This window comes from Balaenoptera physalus, assembly GCF_965194825.1.
Source record: "Balaenoptera physalus genome assembly, contig: HAP1_SCAFFOLD_1859, whole genome shotgun sequence".
NCBI classification, from domain to species: domain Eukaryota; kingdom Metazoa; phylum Chordata; class Mammalia; order Artiodactyla; family Balaenopteridae; genus Balaenoptera; species Balaenoptera physalus.
The window spans coordinates 57573-80926 of NW_028124944.1; the positions used below are offsets into that span (position 1 = coordinate 57573).

Below are 23354 nucleotides of genomic sequence, written 5' to 3' on the forward strand. Positions count from 1 at the left end.
GGTGAAAATACTAACTTTGCTGGTTTCTGAGCAGGAGAGGTGATATTTCTCCAGTCTTTGTTTCGAGGGGTTTATGATGTTACAACCCCTCACTTCTCCCTTAAGAGAGGATGGCATTGGAGCGCCGAATACCAATGAAATGATCAGCGCTGAAAGACCTTCTCATAGCAGCTCTACACACGTCTTTGTATTTGTCGTCACACAATCTGGAAATGGCCTAGGAAAGTCAATCAGGTAGAACATAGGTATAATTAGGGGGGGAAAAAAATGTTCGGACCTTAAAAAAACAAAAAAAGCATCATTGATAAGCCACACATCTCCATTCGTTTAGATAGTTCATAGTTACTGCTACTTTGGATAGCTGATATCTACACTAACTGACAGTTCCCTAAGGTAATAACCTTTAAGGGCTATGATTAGATTGCTGGGGCAAGGGGTAACTTGCCCTAATAACTTAGAGTTACTTAAAAATTGGCTTCCTAATGATAGGCTCCTAATAGCAATATCATCTGTTACCTACACACGTGATCCTTAAACGTAATGGACATACACTTGGGCAAAATCAGTGTTTACTCAGCTATTCAACTTCTCTTCAGTTTTCATTAGTTATTACATACTCTAAGAAAATTTTAATCAGGTAGGTATGTGCTGAAGGTAGGAGAGGTCTAATGACAAGCGCTGAAAGGTGCTATTTCACTTGCACATAAATTATGGTAGAAAAACATCTTATTCTAAAGTACCACCAAGGTACCACAGAAAGTATCAATTTTAAATGTGTTCATTTCAGTTGTGAATTTTGCTGTATACCCACCAAAAATCATAAGCCATAAGTATTACGTTGTTCCATGTACGTTACCATTTATATTAAAAACTCATGTACTTTCTACATCCAGTATCTGAATCCACATTATACCTTCCAAGTATAGGTCTCTCAGGTTAGCCACGGATGCTTTGTCTAATAAACTCATGGGACTGAACTGTGATACACACATACACACACACACACACACACACACACACACACACATACACACACACACACACACACACACGAACTGCAAGCTGAGTAAAAAACAGTTAAGAGGGAATTCCCTGGTGGCGCAGTGGTTAAGAATCCGCCTGCCAATGCAGGGGACACGGATTTGGGCCCTGGTCCGGGAAGATCCCACATGCCGAGGAGCAACTAAGCCCGTGCGCCACAACTACTGACCCTGCGCTCTAGAGCCCGTGCTCTGCAACAAGGGCAGCCACTGCAATGAGAAGCCTGCGCACCGCAATGAAGAGCAGCCCCCGCCCGCCGCAGCTAGAGAAAGCCCGCGTGCAGCAGCGAAGACCCAATGCAGCCATAAATAAATAAATACATTTATTTATTTATTAAAAATATCAAGACAGTAGAAATAGTCCAAAACATCAATTATTAAAAAAAAAACAGACAGTTAAGAGTGGTAAGTAGATTATGTAGGTACATCTGATTAGGGATACAATTTTAAGAAATTATTCATGTATGGTTATATGTAAGTGTAGAGGTTCAAATGGAAAACCATTAAGAACAGATTAAATATGATTGAAAGTATTCTGAATTATGGTTACAGAAGAGACAATTTTTTTTTTTTATAATGTGGGATCCCTGTATAAACCATAAAAGACACAGGAAATATGATGCCAACGGGTCAATAAGCTCTTCAAACTGTTAACAGCTTTCCATTTTCCTAATCACTGCTTAATATAATTTAGCTACAGGTGTGGCTTCGGTGGCTGACAGAAAACCCCAGTTAGTGATTTCACAGCCTTACCTCTAAGTTCTGTGCTCTTTCTTTGCTAAGAGGAGTGAATAGAACATTCAGGTTGTTGTCATCTGCTAAGGAGCGAAGGTCAAAGTAGTATTTGGCATACACACTGAAAGGAACATTAATATTAAACTGAAGTAGCTCCACGAAGTGCCTTTCCATCTCATTCCTGGGGGAGGAGGAGAAGACAAAACCAACACAGGACAATTTTAGTCAACTGGGCTATCTTCAAAAATACCATTCTGAGCTACTAGGATGGCTCTAAATACTGTTTTGAAACCAATAATGGCTACCCAGCTGGATTAATACCCTAATGTGCAAACAAGGTACAGCTATTTGTGGTCCTTTCTGCGTCCCAGCACTTTGAGTCTGGGACAAGGGGGAAGAGGTCATGGCCCTCTTATGCACTCATGCTGCTGACTCAGGGGCTCATTCTTCAGAGTTCCATTAGTGCAGCTGTACGATTCATGCTCCACACTCACTCACGAGGCCCCGCTCTAGTGATCAGTTGAAAGGAATGATGTATGCTGTTTATTAGCTCTGAAGAACTTGCAGACATTTTCACCGGGCTGATGACAGGAAGGGGCTTACTGAAGTAGAGACGAGCCAACAAAAGGAGTGGGCACATCACCACGGCAACAAATGGATCCATCGAGAGCCACTGCTATTATCTCTGAGGGGGGAAAACTCTTGAGGCAACAAGGATTCATCTCAAGTAAATAAATAAATAAGCTACATTCGATGGGAAAGGGAATCCCCCCACCCCCACCCCCACCCCGTGCATGGGGCTGTGTCAAAGGGCATAATGCAAGTTTCTGTTCACCTTAAAACCTTACTAGGGTGAGTTGTCGTCACCATGACAGGACAGGATGCACTTTTTAAGCTTAGGAAGGCAGTAAGATTATGTCTCAGCTAGACTAAACCCACTTTACGATACGACCTCTGATAGAGCAGTTGTTGCCCCCGGTGTTAGGAGAGCAGCCCAGAATGTTCAGACCTACCGCCCCTTGCCAGGACAGACTGCACACGCCCACAGAGGGCGAATTCAATGAAGTGGGAAAGTAGAGTGCTGGGAGCAGGCTTCTGCTATATGACCATATCCAGCCATTTGCTTGCCAAATGTTTAAGTAAATAAATATAAAGTTAGAGTAAATCTTACCACTTTTCACAGCAATCACTTTAGAGAGTTGATTAGATAAAAATGATAAATACCCAAACAAACATGCAAGTGGCTTATTTTACAATACATTTGGTTTCTTGGTTTTCAAGTGTTAATATTTTATCCATTGGATAAATCAACAAATGCTCCATGTTCTCCTGTATGGAGAGCAGAGTATGAGCAGAAATGAGGTTTCTCATTTGTTGAACTTTAAACCTAACTGAACCTACTTCCAAAATTAATTTCCTGTTCATACGGCCAGAAGTCTATAGAAATGTAAATCAGATAATGTTTTGATAATCAGCTAATCAGGACTTAATTTACTACAGGAATAAATGCACTTCACTATCCCTTTTATATTTTCTCCACTAATACATTTTAATTGTGTGGAAATACAGTACTTCATAGGATTAACATGTCTATTAATAGAGCTTTAATCACTGAAGAAAAGCATTATGCCTACAGAATATGCATCTTCTGTGTTTTTTGCTGTTTGTAAATGGCTAGGTGGCTGAAGAGCCTACCACTTACAGGCGCAGCAAACTGTCTGAACAGCAGCTGCTCAGTTTAACTTACTCTTTTGAAGGGAAATATATATTTAACAAGACACAGAGATGTTAGAAAGTTTTAAGGAAAAGCTGATAGACAGCAATTTTTCAATTCAGACTCAAAATGAGACCATTACAAATAGTAGTCAACAGCAGAGGGATGAAACAAATGTGTATTAAACACTTTGTTGTAATGCTTTCCAACTCCCAAAGATCATAAACAAAAGCAGCCTATTATAAACATAACTCCTGGTGATTCTCCGTTCTACACAGAAAAGCGTTGTTTAGAATTAGTTTCTTCATAGCTGGACAGTGCCGCCAATGCTCCTGGGCTCAATGTCTATGAACACCCACACGTTTCCCTGCATGTTCTCGGATGTTGTACCTGGAACCAGAGCCCCAGTCAGCTCAGCTGCAGATTCTGAGAAAATTTCAGCTGCCATCATGGCAGGGATGGTGTTCACGATTACAAATTTTCCTTCCTTCAAGGGACCAGTTCAAAGACTGATGATAGTGTTGGTCAACGTCACTTTAGTTTCTGCAACTTCCAAAAGTACTTCTATTCATTTCAAATTCATTATCTGCTGTTCCACTGTTTGCTAAGATTGCTACCAGCAATATCACCACGACCACCTGGTTTACATGATCACCAAAGTGGGCATTTTCACCAAAAGCCACTTTGACAGCTACTGACAGTCACTGGTCCCTTCTCTTAGTCACAGCTTTCCTCGCTTCAGCTGTAAATATGCACTTTGGTAATTGTGAATTATCTAGGGTAAGGGGCAAAGGTAACAAAAACAAACTCTTGCCCCTGCCTGCCATCTTGATCGGCCGCTGCTGTCCAATATAATCAAGAGGTGTCCTTTCACATTTTCCTGAATGCCACCCACAAAGACAGGTTCACTGTCAAGCGGGCACTTCGAGAGTCTGCTGGAATTACCTCTCTGGCTCATCCTGCTTCCCACCCTTGGGGCCCTTCACCAGAGCCAGATTGGAAGCCTGGCGTTTCATGCCAATGTGAGCGTGCCATCTGTGAGGAGAACCTGCCTAGTTAACTCAAGGCCCCACAAAGTGCCGCTGTGTTTGCTGAGTGCCCTGGGTGAGGCCCCAGGGATGCTTCCCGGACGACCTGAGAGGTAGGTGTTTCCTAGCTCAGCAGACTTTAGGGGAGGAGACAGGAACACAGGGATCTGAAACCTTTATATGTGGCTACCTGTACATCATAGTTTCTGTAACAACAGAACCTCAGATAAAAAGGAGAAAAAGACCAGCAAAAGCAAATACACAATGTGTGACTCAGGTTGAAATTATAACCTGTCAGTAGTCTAGAGGCCCTAAGACCTTAACAGTGGCCACTTGCTTCAAAGACCAGGCATGTGCCCCTTAAAAATGGACTGGACCTGGTAGACAGCTTTAAGAAAGCTGTCAAGTTACTTACTGTACCATGTTGCTCTGGTAGTGAGCTTGTAAAATGTTTGGCAAAAACCACCAGAAAAATAATTTCAATTTCTCAAGCAGAATATTACAACAATAACACATCAAGACCTACCAATGAATGAGGGGAAATACAAATTGTTATACTACAGCTAGATAGAAAGAAGGCTGTAATTTTATGTCTATTTCAGCTCTCTGCACAAGGTAACCTTTCTTAAAATGTAACATTTCTTAAAAATGTAAACTTTATGAGAGCAAATGAGGTATTGGAAAATGGTTAGAAAGTTCACGGTAACCTTACAAACTCACATGTCCTCAACTGTAACGTCCTTGAGGATCTGGCAGTCGTCCACATTCCATACAGCCCGATCGTCCCAAAACTCGGAGGCAAGAAGAATGGCTCCCAAAACAATTCTTTTCCAGTTAGTGGGGCAAATGTCGATCTCAGCATAAGTTAAAAGCCTTTCTAAGTAAACCTGCAAAAGTAGAGCACTGATCTTTGATTTTCGTTCAGTTTAAGTGCTGTGATAAGAATTGTTAGGAATGACAGATTTCATCTCTTTTTGACACCCCTTTTATTCCTAGGTTCTACAAAGACTTTGCTCAGCCAAGCCAAGGCCAGAGGCCAGGTCACAGTTGTAAGTCAGATATTTCTGTGAGTCTGATATTTCTACTCTGCCCGTGTGAATTTCCAACCCAATTTTGGTCACAGGAATGAAAGGACATCTCAGCAAAGGGCATTCTAAAGACACGCATTGTATTATTACCTTCCCACTTGTCAAGGGCAGCACATACAGCCCAGTGTCGACTTCAACTGTTCAGTAAATGCTTGAGTGCCTATCACGTGCAATGTTAACTACAAGACTGGTGGTGGTTGCATGGCGATTTTACATAACGCTTGAGTGTGTAAAATTCTGGTAAGACTGAGCACATCTTTACCTTCTCTTCAGAGTCAGTCACCAGTCCTTTTGTGGCATGAACTTGAAGATAAAAACTGGTGGTCAAGAGAGCCTCCCAGTGGCTGCTGCGTGGCACAGCAGGACAGGCAGTACAAAGGGGCTTTACAACTGTCAAGTATTCCCATATTTTAGTGCCTTTTGAAGGAACACACATGCATACAAAGGGTAGTCCTTTTCATAGCCCCAATTTTTCACATCTCCATTATCATTTCATTATTCATTTCTGTCTTACATAATCTGCAGCTTAGTCAATTCTTTTGGTTTTAAGGTGGGAAGACCTGCCTGTGTCTGTATCCCTGGGGCTCCTCTAAACCTGCCGGTTTGTGAGATGATTTCACGGTTTCTTTTACATGTATCAAATGTCTACCCTACAAAGAACTGGATGGAGTTAACAGCTGAGCAAAGATTAGAGAGGTAAGCTGTGATTTGTTGTTACCTCTGTAGAAGAGTGTATATGCCATTTGACAAAAAGAAAAATGTCCAGTTTGAAAGAGTCTGTTTACTCTCTGAAGGGTTATCAGATTGACAGCTCAGATTCGCCCATGCCCTCCAAACTCTACTGTGTTTTCAAACACGGGTATTGAGATTATATGTTCTTAGTGAAATTCGGCTCCCATTCCCCAAAGAACTCAGCACTCTCTAGTACCCTAAGAACGACTCTCCCCGCAAGGTTCAACTCTCTACTTTATGGGACTCATCAGAGGCACTGAAACGACACTGGCAATCTCTCAACTTCCTCTCACCTTTGTACTGGCAAACTTGGTACACGTGCTGATATTCATTTATCCCACTTGCCCTCCTGTCTCGGAGGAAGCGAGATTTCTTTCTTTTCACTGAAGCTAACTCTCCTATGAATGAAGTTGATCCCACCTCACTTCTGCAGAGCACTGTGCCCACAGTTAGTCTCCTTTTGAACAACTTCTCCCTGTCAGAGGCTTCCTCCAGTGTGAATGCTTCCATGTCCCCAGCCTGTCCCCCACTGCCCCTAGACGGCGTCCTCAGGCCTGAGGCCAGCTCCTCATCTCCCATCCTCTCCTTAACCCACTTCAGTCAGCCTCCTGCTGCTACCACTCTACAGAGACTACTCTTGCCGTGGTCACCGGTGCCTTCACACAAACAACCCAGAGCTCTTCGTCCCAGAGCTCCACTCCCCAGGCCTTCCCTCATAAATGAAAGAGCACTGCCACACGCCCAGTCGCTGAGACCAAAAACCTGCACTTGAGTGTATCCTGCTCCAATCTGTTAGGACTTCTTGCTATCTCTACCTTCACTGGTACCCTGACCGCTTTTCTGTCTGTCACTTCTGACTTGTATCGCTGCCACTGCCTAACTTCTCTGCCTCCCAACAGACTACAGTCTGTTCTCCCCAAAGCAGCCAGGAGAGCCTCTTAAATTAAGAGTACTTTATGCGCCTGCTCCAGATCTGCCAGAGGCTTCCCATCAAACAAATACCTTCTTCCCGTGGCCTGCAAGTTACGAGGCCCTGTGCGGTACGGCCTTGTCCTTCCGTGACCTCATCACCTATGCTCTTTCCCTCATTCCCCGCTCGGATCACAATGGCCACCTTGCTTTTCCTTGAACACACAGAACAAGTTCCTGTCTCAGAGCCTTGCACTTGTCCCCTCTGCCCGTAATGCCAGCGTACCTGATCTTCCTCAGTTCAGCCAGGTCCTGGGTTCAAACATTACCTCTTTAAAGAGGCTCTTCCTGAGCTTTCTAGTAAGCCCCTCTAATCACTTTATCCCTTTACCTTGCTTTCTCTTCATGGTTTTTACCACCACTTGAAATAGTCATCTTTTAAAAAACACTCATTAAAAAAAAACACTTATACTTTGCTATACACCTGAAACTAACACAACACTGTAAATCAACTGTACTCCGATAAAAAAAAAAAAAAAAAAAATTTACGTCTTCCACACTTGCTCCATAAAGGCGAGAACTTTATTTATCCAACTTGTTCTCTCCTCCACCCCCCACATGTAGAAAAGTGACACAGAGTAGGTATTCAGTGACATGGTATTTATGACATGAGCAACTTCTTGGTAGCATTTAGCGTTTGGACCATACTCTCCTTCTTGAACCTCTCCTGGTGTCTCTTAGGGTTCTCTGCTGGGTTTCCTACCACTGTAGCCACTCCTCTGGGGATCTGTCCCTTAAGTGCTGACAGTCCCTAGTAGGATCTATCTTCTACCCACTTTTTATTTTACATACTTTCTCTGCATTTGAACAGCTACACTTAATTCCCTCCCTCTAGCTCAGATTCATGCTCCAATCCCATATATTCAAATGATTACTAGACACTGCCATTCTGCTGTCTCGCAGGTACATCAAGCTTAACTTGGCTACAAAGAAATGCCCCTCTTCCAACCCAAATACTCTCCTTCCTGCATTTCCTAGCTCTCCATATGCAAGCACCATTCCTGCCTCTCTCAAGCATGTGCTAAGCACTCCAAGTGGCCTGTAGCGCCAAGAAAAGGCCTGTGTCTGATCCAGTACCCACTGAGGGGTCTCTTTTCAAAAGGACAAGCCTCCTGTCCTAAATTCTGCCTTGATAGGAGCAGGCAGTGAGTGGCCTAAGTATTCCTTCCCTGCAGACCACGCAGCTGACTTTCCCCCCTACAGGTTTGCTATAGGGAGGAGTAAAACAATCCCAACTACCTCTCACTTGAATATGATTTATTATTCAAATGATAAAATCTTACCATAGGAATTAGGAATGGATGACAAAAAGGTCCTTACACAGCTGTAGCTTAGCAGGCTAACTAGAGTAAAGCCTTCTGAAGTCCTACTGGCACCCTAGTCCTGGGCAACTTCACATGCAGGCAATAAGAGGACAGCAGGGATGGTTAACACCATTATCCATTATCCAAGGAACAGAGAACTGAGGGCAGTAGTTCTCAGTCAGGACACACATCAGAACTGCCTAGGCAGTGCAGTCTGGGACTCAGCTTCAAACTGCCCGGAACCTGTTTCTGCCTGTGGACCAGAGCGCTCAGTGATTGCCCCGCCCCACCACCACCACACGCGTCGTCTGTGTGTGCGTGTGTGCACTGTGCGTGCGTGTGTCCCCTCAGGTGTGGAAGGAGAAACCAGAAATCTCTCCTGCTGCCTTTAATAGCAATTGTTTTGTGATGAGAAAAGCAATGGCAACGTTTTAAATCATAATGATGATTAAAGCTCAAATGTGTATACTTTACTTTCTTTTGATAGGTTTCTCTTAATAAAGTTCTAATGATCGTTTCAGGAACCTACTTTCATTTGGGAAAAACAGGACCATACCATGTGTACAAGACAGAAATTTCTACAGATGCTTTATGAAAGAAAAAATATCTTACCAAAGTTACTACTGCACCTTCAGCAGTTAGCTGTGCGGCACTAGAAAGAGTATGAACAAATCCGTAAATGAATTTGTGTTCAGGATCATGCTCGAAGTATTCCTCTGGAATCTTTTCTCGCTGAAGGGAGAAAAAATGCAATTTAAGTATCCACGGAAGAAAAATACTTAAAAGTACCCTTAAGATAGCAGTCTTCACACTTGGGCCCACGTGCCCCTTAAAATAATTCTGATTGGGTGACATGTCTTGTAGTCTTTTAAATCTAAACAATGGGATCCTAAAATACCACAGTGATCCAGTACTCACCACCATTCATTAAAGAAAAATACAGGCACAACCGCAGAAAATTTATGTATTTCCACGTTCCTCCCCACAGAATTCTAACCAAATGTAAACTATTGGGTTGGCCAAAAAGTTCATTTGGTTTTAAGTAAAAATAAAAGACACAGTTTTCATTTTCACCAAGCATTTTATTGAACAATATATTCACTAACCAAACAAACTTTTTGGCCAACCCAATACTTTTAGGCTCAAAAGTCTTGCTGATCACCATATGTCATACTTTTCTGTAGTCAACTTTGAAAACACATTTCCAGTGTCCTGTAACCATAAGGCTCTAAGAATGTGCTGTCCTGTACAGCAGTCGCCAGCCACGTGTGGCCACAGAGCACCCGGAGAAGTGAATTTTAAAACTTTGTCATTTTAATTCGTTTAAAATGTAAACAGTTTTCTAATTTTCTTCTTAGAGGCCTTATCATATTAGGTTTATTTACAAATATTTATATTGTTTGATGCTATGGAACATCATCCTTTAAAAAGATACATTTTCTGTTACTTGGGTATGTTTACTTACCTGCTCACTATTCACACAAAGTGCAACTCGGTTCATATCCATCAACCCCTTATACAACACGCCTTCGGGAAAATGACTAGACACAACATGGCGTGGGGAAGAAGACTTAAAGGAAGATGAATTTGACTTCGAGCTGGAGGAAGTAATTTTCTTCTAGTAATTAATTTCAAAGCAAATCAGCATGAAATAAACACAACTGTATAAGAGAAAAATACCACTTCAATAAAACTGACACTTACTGTGAGTGGATGTAATCTCTCATCAAAAATATCCAAGGATCTATCTGCAACTCTATAAAATAAGAATGTGCATTTAAAAAATTAATTCAGGACTTACTATCTTAGTAAAATATCGGCTAGGAGTAGAGAGAGGGGTAGAGGAAGCTTAACCTTCAACGAAGCAAACAGTTTTATAAATTCTTCTCCTGGATTCCACCCTTAGAAAGGTTTCCTGACCTATTTTTACTCAGCACATCAAGTTCTGTGAAACCTTTTCTACAACAACCAGCCAGAGTTGCCTCTATAAGCACTGACCCTCCCTAACAGGCAATGCTAGTAAACCAATATATTTTCACCCCTCTAACCTCACACTGGAATATGCAAGAACATTTTATGAAGCAGTGGTGGTGGGCAATAAATTCTTCTCACTTCAATCAATGTGAATATGAGATTCATGGTTTTTTCCCGTTTTTTTCTCTTTAGTTCTTTATATCCTTATTGTGTATTTCTTCTTGTCTCTTTTAAATAGTTTGAGTTAAAAATGTAATTGTCTTTTTATTTTAAAAGAAACCAGGCTTTTTAATTTAAAATTTCACCACACTAATACACTGCGCTCATTTGAACAGCGGTTCTCTAAATGTGGTCTGCAGGCCTCTGGGATTCTCCCCTATCCCCTCCTTCAGGAGGCCCAAGAGGTCAAAACTGCTTTTATAAGAATACTAAGACACTACCTGCCCTTCACATTGTGTGACATTTGCTATGGATGTATAAAAGCAAAAGTGGGTAAAACTGCTGGTTTCTGAGCATGAATCAAGGCAGTGGTACCAAACTGAATTAGAAGTCATTCAATTATTCACTGCCACTTGCAGTTAAAAAATCTGCTTGAAGAACATCCTTGATAAAAGAGTAAAAATTAATAGTGTTCTTAAACCTTGGTCCTTCTTTTTAATATTCTGAATAAGTGGAAAGTATGCATTAAGCACTTTTACATACTGAAATATGGCTGTGTTAAGGAAAAGCACTTGTGACTTGGCGGTAAGTCATTTTTTTCATAGAACACCATCTTTATTTGAAACACTTTTTTCATCGAACACCATCGTTATTTGAATGTACAACTGACACAGTCATTCTTTCAAAAATGAACAAAGTGAGCCTGTCACTTCAAGGAAAATAACTCTAAAGTTATTTGTTGCCAATGATAAAATTCAAGCCATCAAGCTAAAAATATCAGGAGTTTTGGAAAACTTCTACCTTCGATTGTGAACTTGACAACTTCTCAACACTTAAAAGACTTTTCTGGTAAGACTGGTGGTGATACTAACAAAAGTGAGTTTTTGACACTGTCTAAAGAAATGTGAACCAATACTTTCCAAATGACCAATGTATAATATTATAAAGTCAGGTACAGGTAAAAAGATCTACTCAGTATGCATGACAGATCAATGGGTATTAATTTAACATAGTATTTATTACAAGTTCATTGATATGATTTAGAATTCCATTTTAACTAATTTAAGAAACTAGCACATGCAGACTTTTGGTACAGTATCAAAGAATATACCAAATTATCTGAAGGCTTTAAAAATACACCTTTTTCCAACTATATATCTGCAAGCGGCTGGATCTTCTTCATATTGTTTCTTCAAAACAAATGACTGAAGACAGAATAGATATGAGAATCAGCTGTCTTCTATTGAGGAGATACTTTTCTCTCAATATTTTTTGTTGTGGAAAATAGTTATTTTTCATTAAAAAAAATGATTTATGTTGAACACTGGGGTTCCCAATCAGGGGTGATTTCGTCCCCCAGGGGACTTCTGGCCATGGCTGGAGACAGTTTTGGTTGTCGTAATGTGGAGGGAAGAAGGTGCTACTGGCATCTAGTGAGTAGAGGCCAAGGGTGCTGCTATATATCCTATAACACACAGGACGACACCCCACAACAAAGCATTATCTAGCTCAAAATTTCAGTAGTGCTAAGGCACACCCTGTTTTAATATACAATGAATTTAATTTTTTAAATTCTCAATTTCAATTTCTAATACAGTAAATTATCAATATAACCCATATAAACAAATACTCTTTGGGATGCTCAGTAACCTAAGAATTAAGGGTCCTAAGAGAAAAATAAATGATTCACTTCTATATTGTAATAAAAGCACTCTAATAATAAAAGCTTATGCCAGTAACATCTATAGTTATTACCTAACACTAAACTTGATACCTTGTAAATTAATTAGCTGGAATAACAAGATAGGTTTCAAAAGAGCTCACCTGTTCTTGATGTGGTAATATATTGCTAAGGTCATACTGTGGAGGAAAAAAAATACATTGTCATCACTGATTTTTATCATATCAGGCCTGAAGACATTTTTAAAAAGGGGTTAGCAAGGAGGGAAGACCTTCCAGAGGCCCAGTGGCCCCGAAATCCTCGAATTCAGAACAGTACCACATGGGTGCTTTCCCCCTTGTTTTAGGTTCTTCAGCTTTTAGCAAAATTAGGAGACCCAAAATGCTAGATATGCTGTTAGAAGGCATGTTTTGGTTGATTATTATAATATATAAATTATTACATATGTCCCCTGTCATTTGTCCTTCTACCCACAAAACCTTCTGTCCTGTACAAGTTATATCTATCTATACACATGCTTAAATTTAAGCCATATAGTAGTTTGTGTGTGGGGGTGTGTGTGTGTGTGTGTGGTTTTTTTGTTAGCCCCTGCATTTCAGTTGATTTAGTTCGCTATCCACCTACCCATCCGTTTTCCATTATTTCCCTAAAAGTAAATAATAAAAGTGCTCTATACCAAAATGATTTCAAATCACTTTTATATAATTATTAGAAAATTTAATAGCAAAATTTTATAGCCACAAAACTGATGATAGGTCTAGCTATCCTGAAATAAGCAGTGCTAATAAGACAGCATAATACTACACAGTATCCTATTAATGACAGGTATTTCCAAATTATTTTAAATAAAGTATTAACGAACAGATAGATACAAGTCCTTAGGTAGTCTTTTTTAAGTTACTATATTCCTAAGTTATTCACAGATGTTGTATATTAGGCAACAAAGGGGTTCTCTGGTTAAGTTATATGCTCCCCTTTGTTCTCAGTGTCTAAAATGAAACTCAAAATAATTGAGGGAAGGCAAATCTGAATTTTAGAATAGGTCTATAGAATCTTAGCACTTGTATAAAGGCCTGTAACACCGTTAGCATCAAAGATGGATACTTCTATAGTGCTTCAAAGTTTCATCTTCAAATTGATTTTAAAATCACAGCATTAGAAGTTTTATGATGGAAAGGACCACTGAACCGTAGATGACATTTAATTAAACCACCCATTTTACAGATAAGGGAACCAAGGCTTAAAACTGACTTACCTAAGGTCCCACTAATTATCAGAAGCAGTTCTCTTTCTCCTGCCCTCTAACCAAATAGTGGCTCCCAAGCTCAGCTGCACACTGGGATCATCTGAGAAGCTTTAAAAACTGCCTGGCTTCTGCTTCAAGATGTTCTGATTTAACCGGCACTGGGTATGACTTGGGCATCAGGACTGTTTTTAAAGATCCCCAGATGACTGCAGCGTGCAGCAAAGTTTAGGGATGAATGAGTTAGGGTTAAGATCGGAGAATCACTCGGGATGCTTTTGTCCATATAATCATGCTTCACATCATTCCCCATCTTGTCAACAGGTGTGTGTGCGTGGGTGAGAGAGAGACAGACAGACAGACAGACACACAGACACTGTGTCTTGGAGGCGGGGGCAGGCGGGTGGACTTTGTGCATCCAGAAACATATATCTTGAAAAGTTGCATAAGTGATTCTAATAAGGCTCACCTACCCCACTGAGAACAGCTACCCCACTGAAAACTAACCCCATGATAAACATTTTCAAAATCATTCCTAAAAGCCAATTGGCCCTATTAATTTTCTCAGTAAACCTTTATTTCACCAATAATGAATGTGATGAATGATCATTTCTAAAACTTCATGAGAGCAAATTAAAATTTACTGTACTTCCAAAAATTAGACTAGGTCGGGAAAAAAAAGGATGAAACCTTCTTGTCTGAGCAAGGTAAATCTTTTTTTTTTTTTTTTAATTTTATTTAATTTTACTTAATTTGGGATGCATGGGGTCTTTGTTACTGCGCGCGGGCTTTCTCTAGTTGCCAAGAGCGGGGGCTGCTCTTTGTCGTGGTGCGCGGCCTTCTCACTGTGGTGGCTTCTCTTGTTGCACGGCACGGGCTCTAGGTGCGTGGGCTTCAGTAGTTGCACACGGGCTCAGTAGTTGTGGCTCGCGGGCTCTACGGCACAGGCTCAGTAGTTGTGGCGCACGGGTTTAATTGCTCTGCGGCATGTGGGATCTTCCCAGACCAGGGCTCGAACCTGTGTCACCTGCGTTGGCAGGCAGATTCTTAAACCACTACACCACTAGGGAAGTCCCTGAGCAAGGTTTACTTTCAAAGTACTTTTGAATTATATACTGGACATCAGACTCTTTTGAATTCAAAAGAAGCTGCGACTCTAGCCAAAGTAGAGTGGTTTTTGTACCCACAGATTCAGTGTCTTGGCTGAAGAAAAACATTGAGTGATTATGTGATAAGTGCCCAAACTCAGGACTTTAGAGATGGGGCTCAGTTTTTGCTGAAACATGACTTGACTGCAACTATTATTGTAAGCAAGAGAGGAAAGTTACATTATTATGACTGTGAACTTGCTGTCTTTAATTAAAGTAGAAGTTACTGATAATTTAAATAGCTAAAAAAAAAGCTGGCACATTAAAAACCAATTAAAAATACAATTAGCTTATAAAATTAAGACAACAAATAAAATTAAGGATAAGGACATTAATATTTTCAAATAGCATTTCCCAAACTGTGTTCTGGAAAATCAACATTCATATCCTAAGGAGATGTTAATGTTTCGTGGACAACCGCGAGGGAGGAGGCAAGAAGCTCTGCATCCCGTTTGGTTTTTTTCTCTTAAATAAGCTTGAAAGGTTCATCATTAGGGTGTTTTGAAAGTGCATCTCCAATTGTGGACTATGAGGTGCTCCCAGAAATTAAAGAATAGTTTCCATCATCATGACACTGTTCGTGTCTCCTTAAGTATAAGCCTGACCACAGCCATGTTTCCGAAACCTCACCTCTTTTATTGTTCTCTGCTGTGAGTGATACAGTGTGTTGGAGATATATATATATAAACAAAACTTAAATGTGTCTATTAAGTTAAAACCTCAGTTGAACAAATTTCATCTACAAAGAAATTAAGCTTGAGTGTGTATTTCTTAAGACTGGTTTGATATATTCTCCCCCTCTTTGGGGGACAGGAAGGAGAAGTAAAATTTCATACAGAAAGAGTGCAGGAAAAAAAAAAAAGCACAGTGGGATAAATCTGACAAACTCCAATTAAATTTAAATGCAGATTCGCTTTGGTGCCAGCAGGGGACAAGCTGTTCCTTCTTCTAAGAGCAGCTTCCAAAGTAGTGCACGTTGTTTGAGGACTACAACTCATACAGTAATAATTGTCTCTAGAAACAGCCAATCAAAAGCACCTCTCTTTCTCACTGTGTTCAACAATGGCTTAGCAACAGAAACGCGTCAAATAAAGATTTATACTTTTTCTGGGATTTCTTATTTGCTAACTGGCTTTCCCTTCTATCATGCGCTCTAAGATTAAAATGGAAACTGAAAATTCATATTTAGGTCCTTGAAATCAATCTATAGTTGACACCAGTTTTTTAACCTGATCACTGAAAAGGACAATTCAAATGAATGAACTTATGTATGGCTAGGATGCTTTTAGCGATAAGGGGGTCTGTCACTCAGCCCTTGGCAACCTACTTGTACTCACCATTTTACTGTGGTTCTAAGATTAGGCTGGCTGACCGTGCTGTCATCTAGAAATATTGTTGAGCATGAGCTATACTTTTTAGTAAGCTGCCCTGGAGATACCTGAAGGGGAAGGGAAATAGAAGAAAATGTCACAGTAAGTTAAACCTATCAAGTGTGTGTTTTTCCTCGGTTAAAATGTCAAACGATAAAGCATTAAGATTTTTCTTACACTCCATGAACTGCCTGAGTGTGATATCATGTGCAGCTCTATGGGAAACCTCTATACTCTGACTTCCACAGACGAGCTTTGAGAAATGGGTTATAAAATGCTGCCTTGATATAGTACCTATAATCAAACCTGGCAAGCACCTATTATAAATTACCTTTATAATAATGTAAAAAGTTTAGAATAAGATTTCAGGGTTTTTTCCTTAAGCAATGAAATGCAGCTGAGATTTCCTATTTCTATTCATTTACTACAATAAAACGTAATGCTTTATATAATACCGATGTAGGAGCATTTCACTGCAGTAAATGAACACCAATAATAAATGTTCAGGAGACAGTGTGACGAAACAAACGTTTTCCAATCAGAGGCTGGGCATGCCAGGGCTGCTCTATCACTAAAAAGCTGGGGGCCATAAGTCTCTCTGGGCCTCAATTTCCTTATCTGGAGGACAAAAAGGTACTGCTTAAAGATTCTCTCGCATCCAAAAAAAACGGATAAAACAACTCTGAGAATTTAACTTCTCACTTCATGTTTAAGTAAGACTGCCATTACATTACTCAAGTGAGAACCTCAGAGAATACTTGCCATTCATTTCAAAATTGTACTAATTCTGTTCTACGTGTTATTTGACACTCCTGCCTCACCCATGCTGCTCTCTGCCTGCAATGCCTTTTTCTTCCTCCTGTCCCAGCAAGCTTGACCCCATCTGCCTCTAGGATCCCTTTGCCAGCAGGCACACCACAAAACTTCTCACTTTCTGCACACTCACACATCTAATTTACCAACTGTTCCATGGTCTCAGCTGCTTGCATAGTACCACCCTCTTAAGTAAACAAGCTTCTCCAGGTTAGGAAGATTCTTCTCCTACCTCCAGCTACTGAGCACAGAATCTGGGACAAATTAGGATTCGACAAGTGTTTGAGAAATTATTTAAGATCAGTTACAACTGGAGGTAAATCTTACTAAAGGTACAAATTCGTGAGAATTTATCTACAGTGGTGTTGGATAGGTGACAAAGAACTTTTTGAGACCCTCTAGAGAATGAACTATCTTTAAAACACTTTAGAAGTATCCATTTATTTGTGAAGAGCCCATGAACACGGCAATAGTCAAATACTAAAATGGCCTAAACTATGTTAGGACAACTCTGTTCCTTAAAGTAAGGCCAATAACCAAATCCCAATCACTGAAAGCCACTGGAAGGAAGAGTAGCATTCTTTAATACCACAGAATACGAACAATTTTAAAGCTGGGTTTTGGTTTTGGTTTTTGTTTGTTTACTAATTCAGATGAGCCTTCCTTCCTCCTATTCATATAAAATAGTTTTCACCATGCTGTCACACTCTCCCATCAATGTCCTCCACAAATACATGAAAGGTGAGGCAGGGAGAAAATCTAGTTGATGCTTTTTAAAATACAGAGCATTTAAATAAAAATTGCCAGTATCCAATAATCAGAAATATCCAAATGGCATATATAAAACACCATTTTGCTTGTTTCAGATGCTTTATGCAAAGCCACTTATTCCTTATTAACAAAAAGTTCTAGATGTAACATATTTGAAACAGTATCACTATTTGGAAGACTAATTTCTCCTTCAAGCTAGAAATGTTTTAAACTAAAACTCTGATATGGTCCTTAAGCTATTTGGTTAATGTGTAATTTTAGAATCTCAAAAAACAGATACAGCATGAAAAATGAAAATTCACTCATTCAAATACTTTGATTCTAAACGAAGCAGGTTATCTTTTAAGGTCACTACTATTAGGGTATAATATGACATACACTACACGTAATAAAAGTCAATGCTGACCAAAAATCTATATATATGAGGGGAATAAAAATAGTAAGGAAATGTACCAAAATATAGACTAGTTGGTAGAGCTTTGGGTGCTATTTATCCTGTTTTCCTCTATTAAAAACTTTTTTTTCTATTATGAATGTATATTGATTTGTCTTTGGAAATATTACTGCTAAAACATTTAAAATTTTTAATTAGATGTGCTCTATAATCCTATGGGGGCTCATTTAAGTTGTATCAGCAACTTACAGTCTACTGGCTCGATCCTACAAAAGAAACACTTCCACAGGCCTACTCCTGAAACTATTCAAACTTTCCAGCATCTAGTGTTCACTAAAGGATGGCAGAATTGAAGCCTCTGAGCAAAGCCTAGATATGTTAGCTGCCAGCAGATTACTTTCCTCTCATCTTGCTTGAAAATTTAAGATAACTGTCCCTTATGATTAAAGCTTTACCATTGCTGGCTCACAACCTCAATAAACTGCACTGACACACATAAGGGTATAAAATGCAAATACAAAAAAAAAAAAAAAACAAGTAGCAAAAAACACTACTGACAGTTTAATGTTCATAGGTATTATTTCAATTGGTCACTGAAGAAGAGTATTTATCTTCATTCAGCACTAAGGACAAAATACATGGACTTTTACAATCTTTATAAGGGGAAAGGTTGCTTAGTAGACTGCAGGTTTAATGGTGAAGACTAGAAAATAATCATACCTAGGAGGCTAGTAAGTAACAACCCTCAAAGCTTATCATTAAAGGTCAAGTACCTGTTGAAATCCTGCCCCCACCCAATGACTCTTCCTATTGTGCCTACTGCCTCTGATTTTAACCCATTAAAAGAATAAAGCTGGAGAGAGCGAGAGTACGAAGTGCGGCAACCCGAGTCATGGCAGGACAGGCATTTAGAAAGTTTCTTCCCCTCTTTGACCGAGTATTAGTTGAAAGAAGTGCACCCGAAGTTGTAACCAAAGGAGGCATTATGCTTCCAGAAAAATCGCAAGGAAAAGTATTGCAAGCAATGGTAGTAGCTGTTGGATCAGGCTCTAAAGGAAAGGGTGGAGAGATTCAACCAGTTAGTGTGAAAGTTGGAGATAAAGTTCTTCTCCCAGAATATGGAGGCACCAAAGTAGTTCTAGATGACAAGGATTATTTCTTATTTAGAGATGGTGACATTCTTGGAAAATATGTCGACTAAAATAAGTCACTATTGAAATGGCATCACGTGAAGCTGCCCGTTCCCCCAATGGCATCACGTGAAGCTGCCACTGAAGTTCTGAAATCTTTCATCCTGTAAATAATTTCCGTGTTTCTTTTATAATAAAGTAATGATATCCAAACTAATGATATTCATTGTCTCTGAAATTTCGTTTTCTCTGTATTGATTTAAACATTCCCAAATAAAAGTATATAAATGAAAAAAAAAAAAAAAAGAGAGAGAATAAAGCTGAAGTTCACTTTTTTCTTCCCCCTTTTCACAAGTTTTGGATACGTTTATTAAGAATCAATGACTTTCACTGAAAAGTCTGTAATACTCCATCTATGTTGCACATTAATGGACAATATGGTAGGGTGAGTGGTTTGAATAGAATTCATACTCAAGGCCTTAGTAGAAAAGTATAATATTCTAATTATAGGTATAATCAAAAATATTGTCTGAATTAATATCGTTAATTATATTGCATTAAACTTCAAACTCAGAACCTATATTCAAAGAATAAATCTAAGTTTGAGTAGACTGACCACAAATCTATTTCCTCTCCCCCTTCTTTCAGATATCATCTCATTAGAATTAAAGGCATTTTTTAAAAAAGCTATACATAAGACAGGATAAACAGCAGATGATTTTTAATGTTTGAAAGGTGAAAAGACTAGATAAAGGAGTGGTAACTGACATGGCAGAACAGAGGAAGCACAACCTTGGTACCTACAGAGGCTGACTAGGACAGGAACAAGAAAACCAGTTTGTCTTACAGAACCCAAGGCAGGCTCAGAGTTCAGAGGCGTGGTCCCCAAATCCTTGCAGTGAGGCCCATCAGTTAACGAGTTGTCCAAGTGATGCTTCCAATTAGATCTTAACAGACAGCCAAGGACCATCACACGTTTGAGGGAAGCCCCCAACAAGTAAGAGATCAAAACAGGAAGAAGGAATGGGACTTCCCTGGTGGCGCAGTGGTTAAGAATCCGCCTGCCAATGCAGGGGACACGGGTTCGAGCCCTGGCCCAGAAAGATCCCACATACCACAGAGCAACTGAGCCCATGCGCCACAACTACTGAGCCTGCGCTCTAGAGCCCATGAGCCGCAACTACTGAAGCCCGCACGCCCTAGAGCCTGTGCTCCGCAACAAGAGAAGCCACTGCAATGAGAAGCCCACGCACCCAACAAAGAGTAGGCCCAGCTCACCGCAACCAGAGAAAGCCCACGTGCAGAAACCAAGACCCAATGCAGCCAAAAAATAAATAAATAAAATAAAATATAAGGACGCTTTAAAAAAAAACAAAACAAAACGGGAAGAAGGAATTGATGGGAGTGATAAAAACTCAGGAGCAAATGAAAACTTGAAATTGCATCAGTGAAAAAAAGAATGACAGGATATAAGAGAACTCTATAAATTGAAAATAAGGTAGACAAAACAATATATTCAATAGAAGGATTAGAGCACAGTCAAGGAAATCTCCAGGAAGCAGGACAAAAAGACAAAATGCAAAGCAGGAGGGGAAAAAAGTTAGCGATCTGGTAAGTCTAAGACTTCCAACATCTGAATAATAGGAACCTGGAAGAAAAAAACAGAATATCAAAGAAACACACCAAAAAGGTCTATACCAAACCAAATTATGAAATTTCAAAATCCCAGGGAGAGGGAAGGTACTAAAAGGTTCCCGAGAAGGAAGGGATGGGGGAAAATGACTAAAATCGGTAATGTACAATGTACCATACAATGTCAACAGGTTTAAGAGCAACAGTGTAAATGAGAAGATGAGAGGGAAATGTCTTTAGAACGGCAAAAATTAGTTTCAACTGAGAATTCTATACTTTATCAAATAGAAGGAGTTTCAGAGAGGCTAGATCTCTCTAAACTTTCTGCCCATGTGCCCTTTTCCCAGGAAAATGTGCTCCAGTAAAACAAGGAAGTATAACAAGACAAGAGGGAAACAGAATCTAGGACATAGGGGATCCAACATAAGAGAGCAGAGTTATGTGAGATCCCAGATGACTTCACACAGATATCCCAGGAAAAGAGGCATAGAGCAGGCCTAGGGGAACACTAGTCTATATGGGAGTAGGAAGACAAAAGATTGGGGCAAAGTGTCTCCAAGAAAAAAATGGAACAGATGTGGCTTAGTAGACGGAAAATAGTTTTCATAGGCATGTGACAAATGTTAAAACATTTGGGGAAAAAAATAGCTGTTAGAAAACAGGCAAGTGAATATAGTCAGGAAATTAATTCCACAGAAAAAATGAAGAATGTGAAAGCAGGGAGACCGGGCAGGGAGCTACTTACTGCATTTGGCTGTGTGAGATCACGTTGGCTAGGAAAAGGGGGATTGGGTTATCCTAGAGAAGTGCAGAAGTGCTCCAATTTCATTAATATTTAAGAAAAAGAATGAAGGGTGTACAAGGAGGAGGCACAGTCAGAGAACTATATGGCTCAGCAATGCACAATATTTGCAGAGTCGTAGTAATGTAAACATTGATTCTGATTTAATAAAAACTGATACATGTTGAGGGAACACAGGGAGGGAAATAACGTCATGGTGGAGCGAAGAAGCTCAGCTTTCACCTGCTATGACAAGAAGTCAATGGACAGTGCTAAAAATTAACTTACCTGTTATACTTTTATTACTTTGGTTAAAAAATAAGATCAAAAAAATAAGGCAAAAGAATTTAAGGCAGATCTTTATACTACAACCGTATTAGTGAAATTTAACGTAAATGTCAGAACCCTTAAAAAATGGGCACTACTAAGTCAAAGACTTTCCTGAATCCATTTGATAATTAGGAAAATAGAGATTTAGAAAATCTACAAAAAAGAGGTCCATGCTAACAGTATTGGATCCATCATATTTTTAGGAATCATGGCAGACATATTTTTAATTCAAACTATTAATTTCTTAACTTTTCAACTGTTTACTTACATGGTTTAAATGGTTGCTCCTCCTCTTTTCCCGCACTAAGAATAAAAAAAATTAACTGATGAATTCTGATACAAATGCCATAGAAAAATAAAAGTAGTCACTAATTATCTGATGGATTACCAATAACACAATGAGATAGAATTCCATTCTATTTTTTAAAATAATTTCCAACAAAATATATAATTTAAATCACCCAGCAAGATGAGTCCTATAAATAAAATCTAAAAACTTAGTTTCACTTTTTTGACCTAATAGATATTCTGTATTAGGCACAAATGAAAGACTCCCCATTTACAAAAGAAAAGGACAAAGCAAATCAGGCCAGGTGAGAAACTTAGCTAATAAAAAAATGTACCTGCTGCATAGCTGAACTACTAGCCAGGAGTATTTTCTCAGTCTTCATTTACACACAGCTTACTTTAATTACCACAATCTACAGATGACGACTCTAAGAACCAGTTTCTGGCCAGGCACTCGTCTCCGAACGCACCAGGATCTCTGGAAGCATCCTGAACCACTTAATGGTAACCTACTCAAATACCTTACTGAAAAAATACACAACTGGAAAGTAACCTATGTTAAACGTAAATTTTAAAATGAGTGTGCTGACCTAAATGAACATATCTACAGCACACAAAACGGTTTTGCTCCAACAAAGGCCAGAAGAATAAAAGCCTGAAGAGGGTCTTAGGCCACACTCTTGCTCACATTGCCTCCTTTAACTCCAGACAGGCATCACAGGCACGGATTCCTTAAGGCTGAAGAGAGAGACAGGCATGGGACAGCTTTTCTTTTACTGTCTCCAGAGCCCCTCTACATGTGAGCAGCTCATGGCTCTGGAAGAAACTGAGAAATAGAGCAATCCTAACCAGAAAGGAGTGGCTCAAGTACACACACTAGAAAAATGCAAGTTAGAAACCCCAGGAGCTTCCAGGTTGGTGAGCATGTAGTACCCTTGCAGAGGGCATCAAAGCTCTGTGCCCTGTCCCCATGCCTGGCCCTATGCATCTCTTCCATCTGGCTGTTCCTGAGTTATATCCTTTTATAAAA

The 23354-nt window shown here is 39.7% G+C and overlaps 1 protein-coding gene across 1 annotated transcript; it reads left to right on the forward strand.

Annotated features, from left to right (window-relative positions):
* Positions 1 to 19055: 19055 nt before the first annotated feature.
* On the forward strand, positions 19056 to 19364 carry LOC309654067 (10 kDa heat shock protein, mitochondrial; the record flags this gene model as incomplete). Its single annotated transcript, XM_082478714.1, has 1 exon — positions 19056 to 19364. The coding sequence occupies one exon, from the start codon at positions 19056 to 19058 to the stop codon at positions 19362 to 19364; it is 309 nt and encodes a 102-aa protein (XP_082334840.1).
* Between the last annotated feature and the right edge of the window lie 3990 nt (positions 19365 to 23354).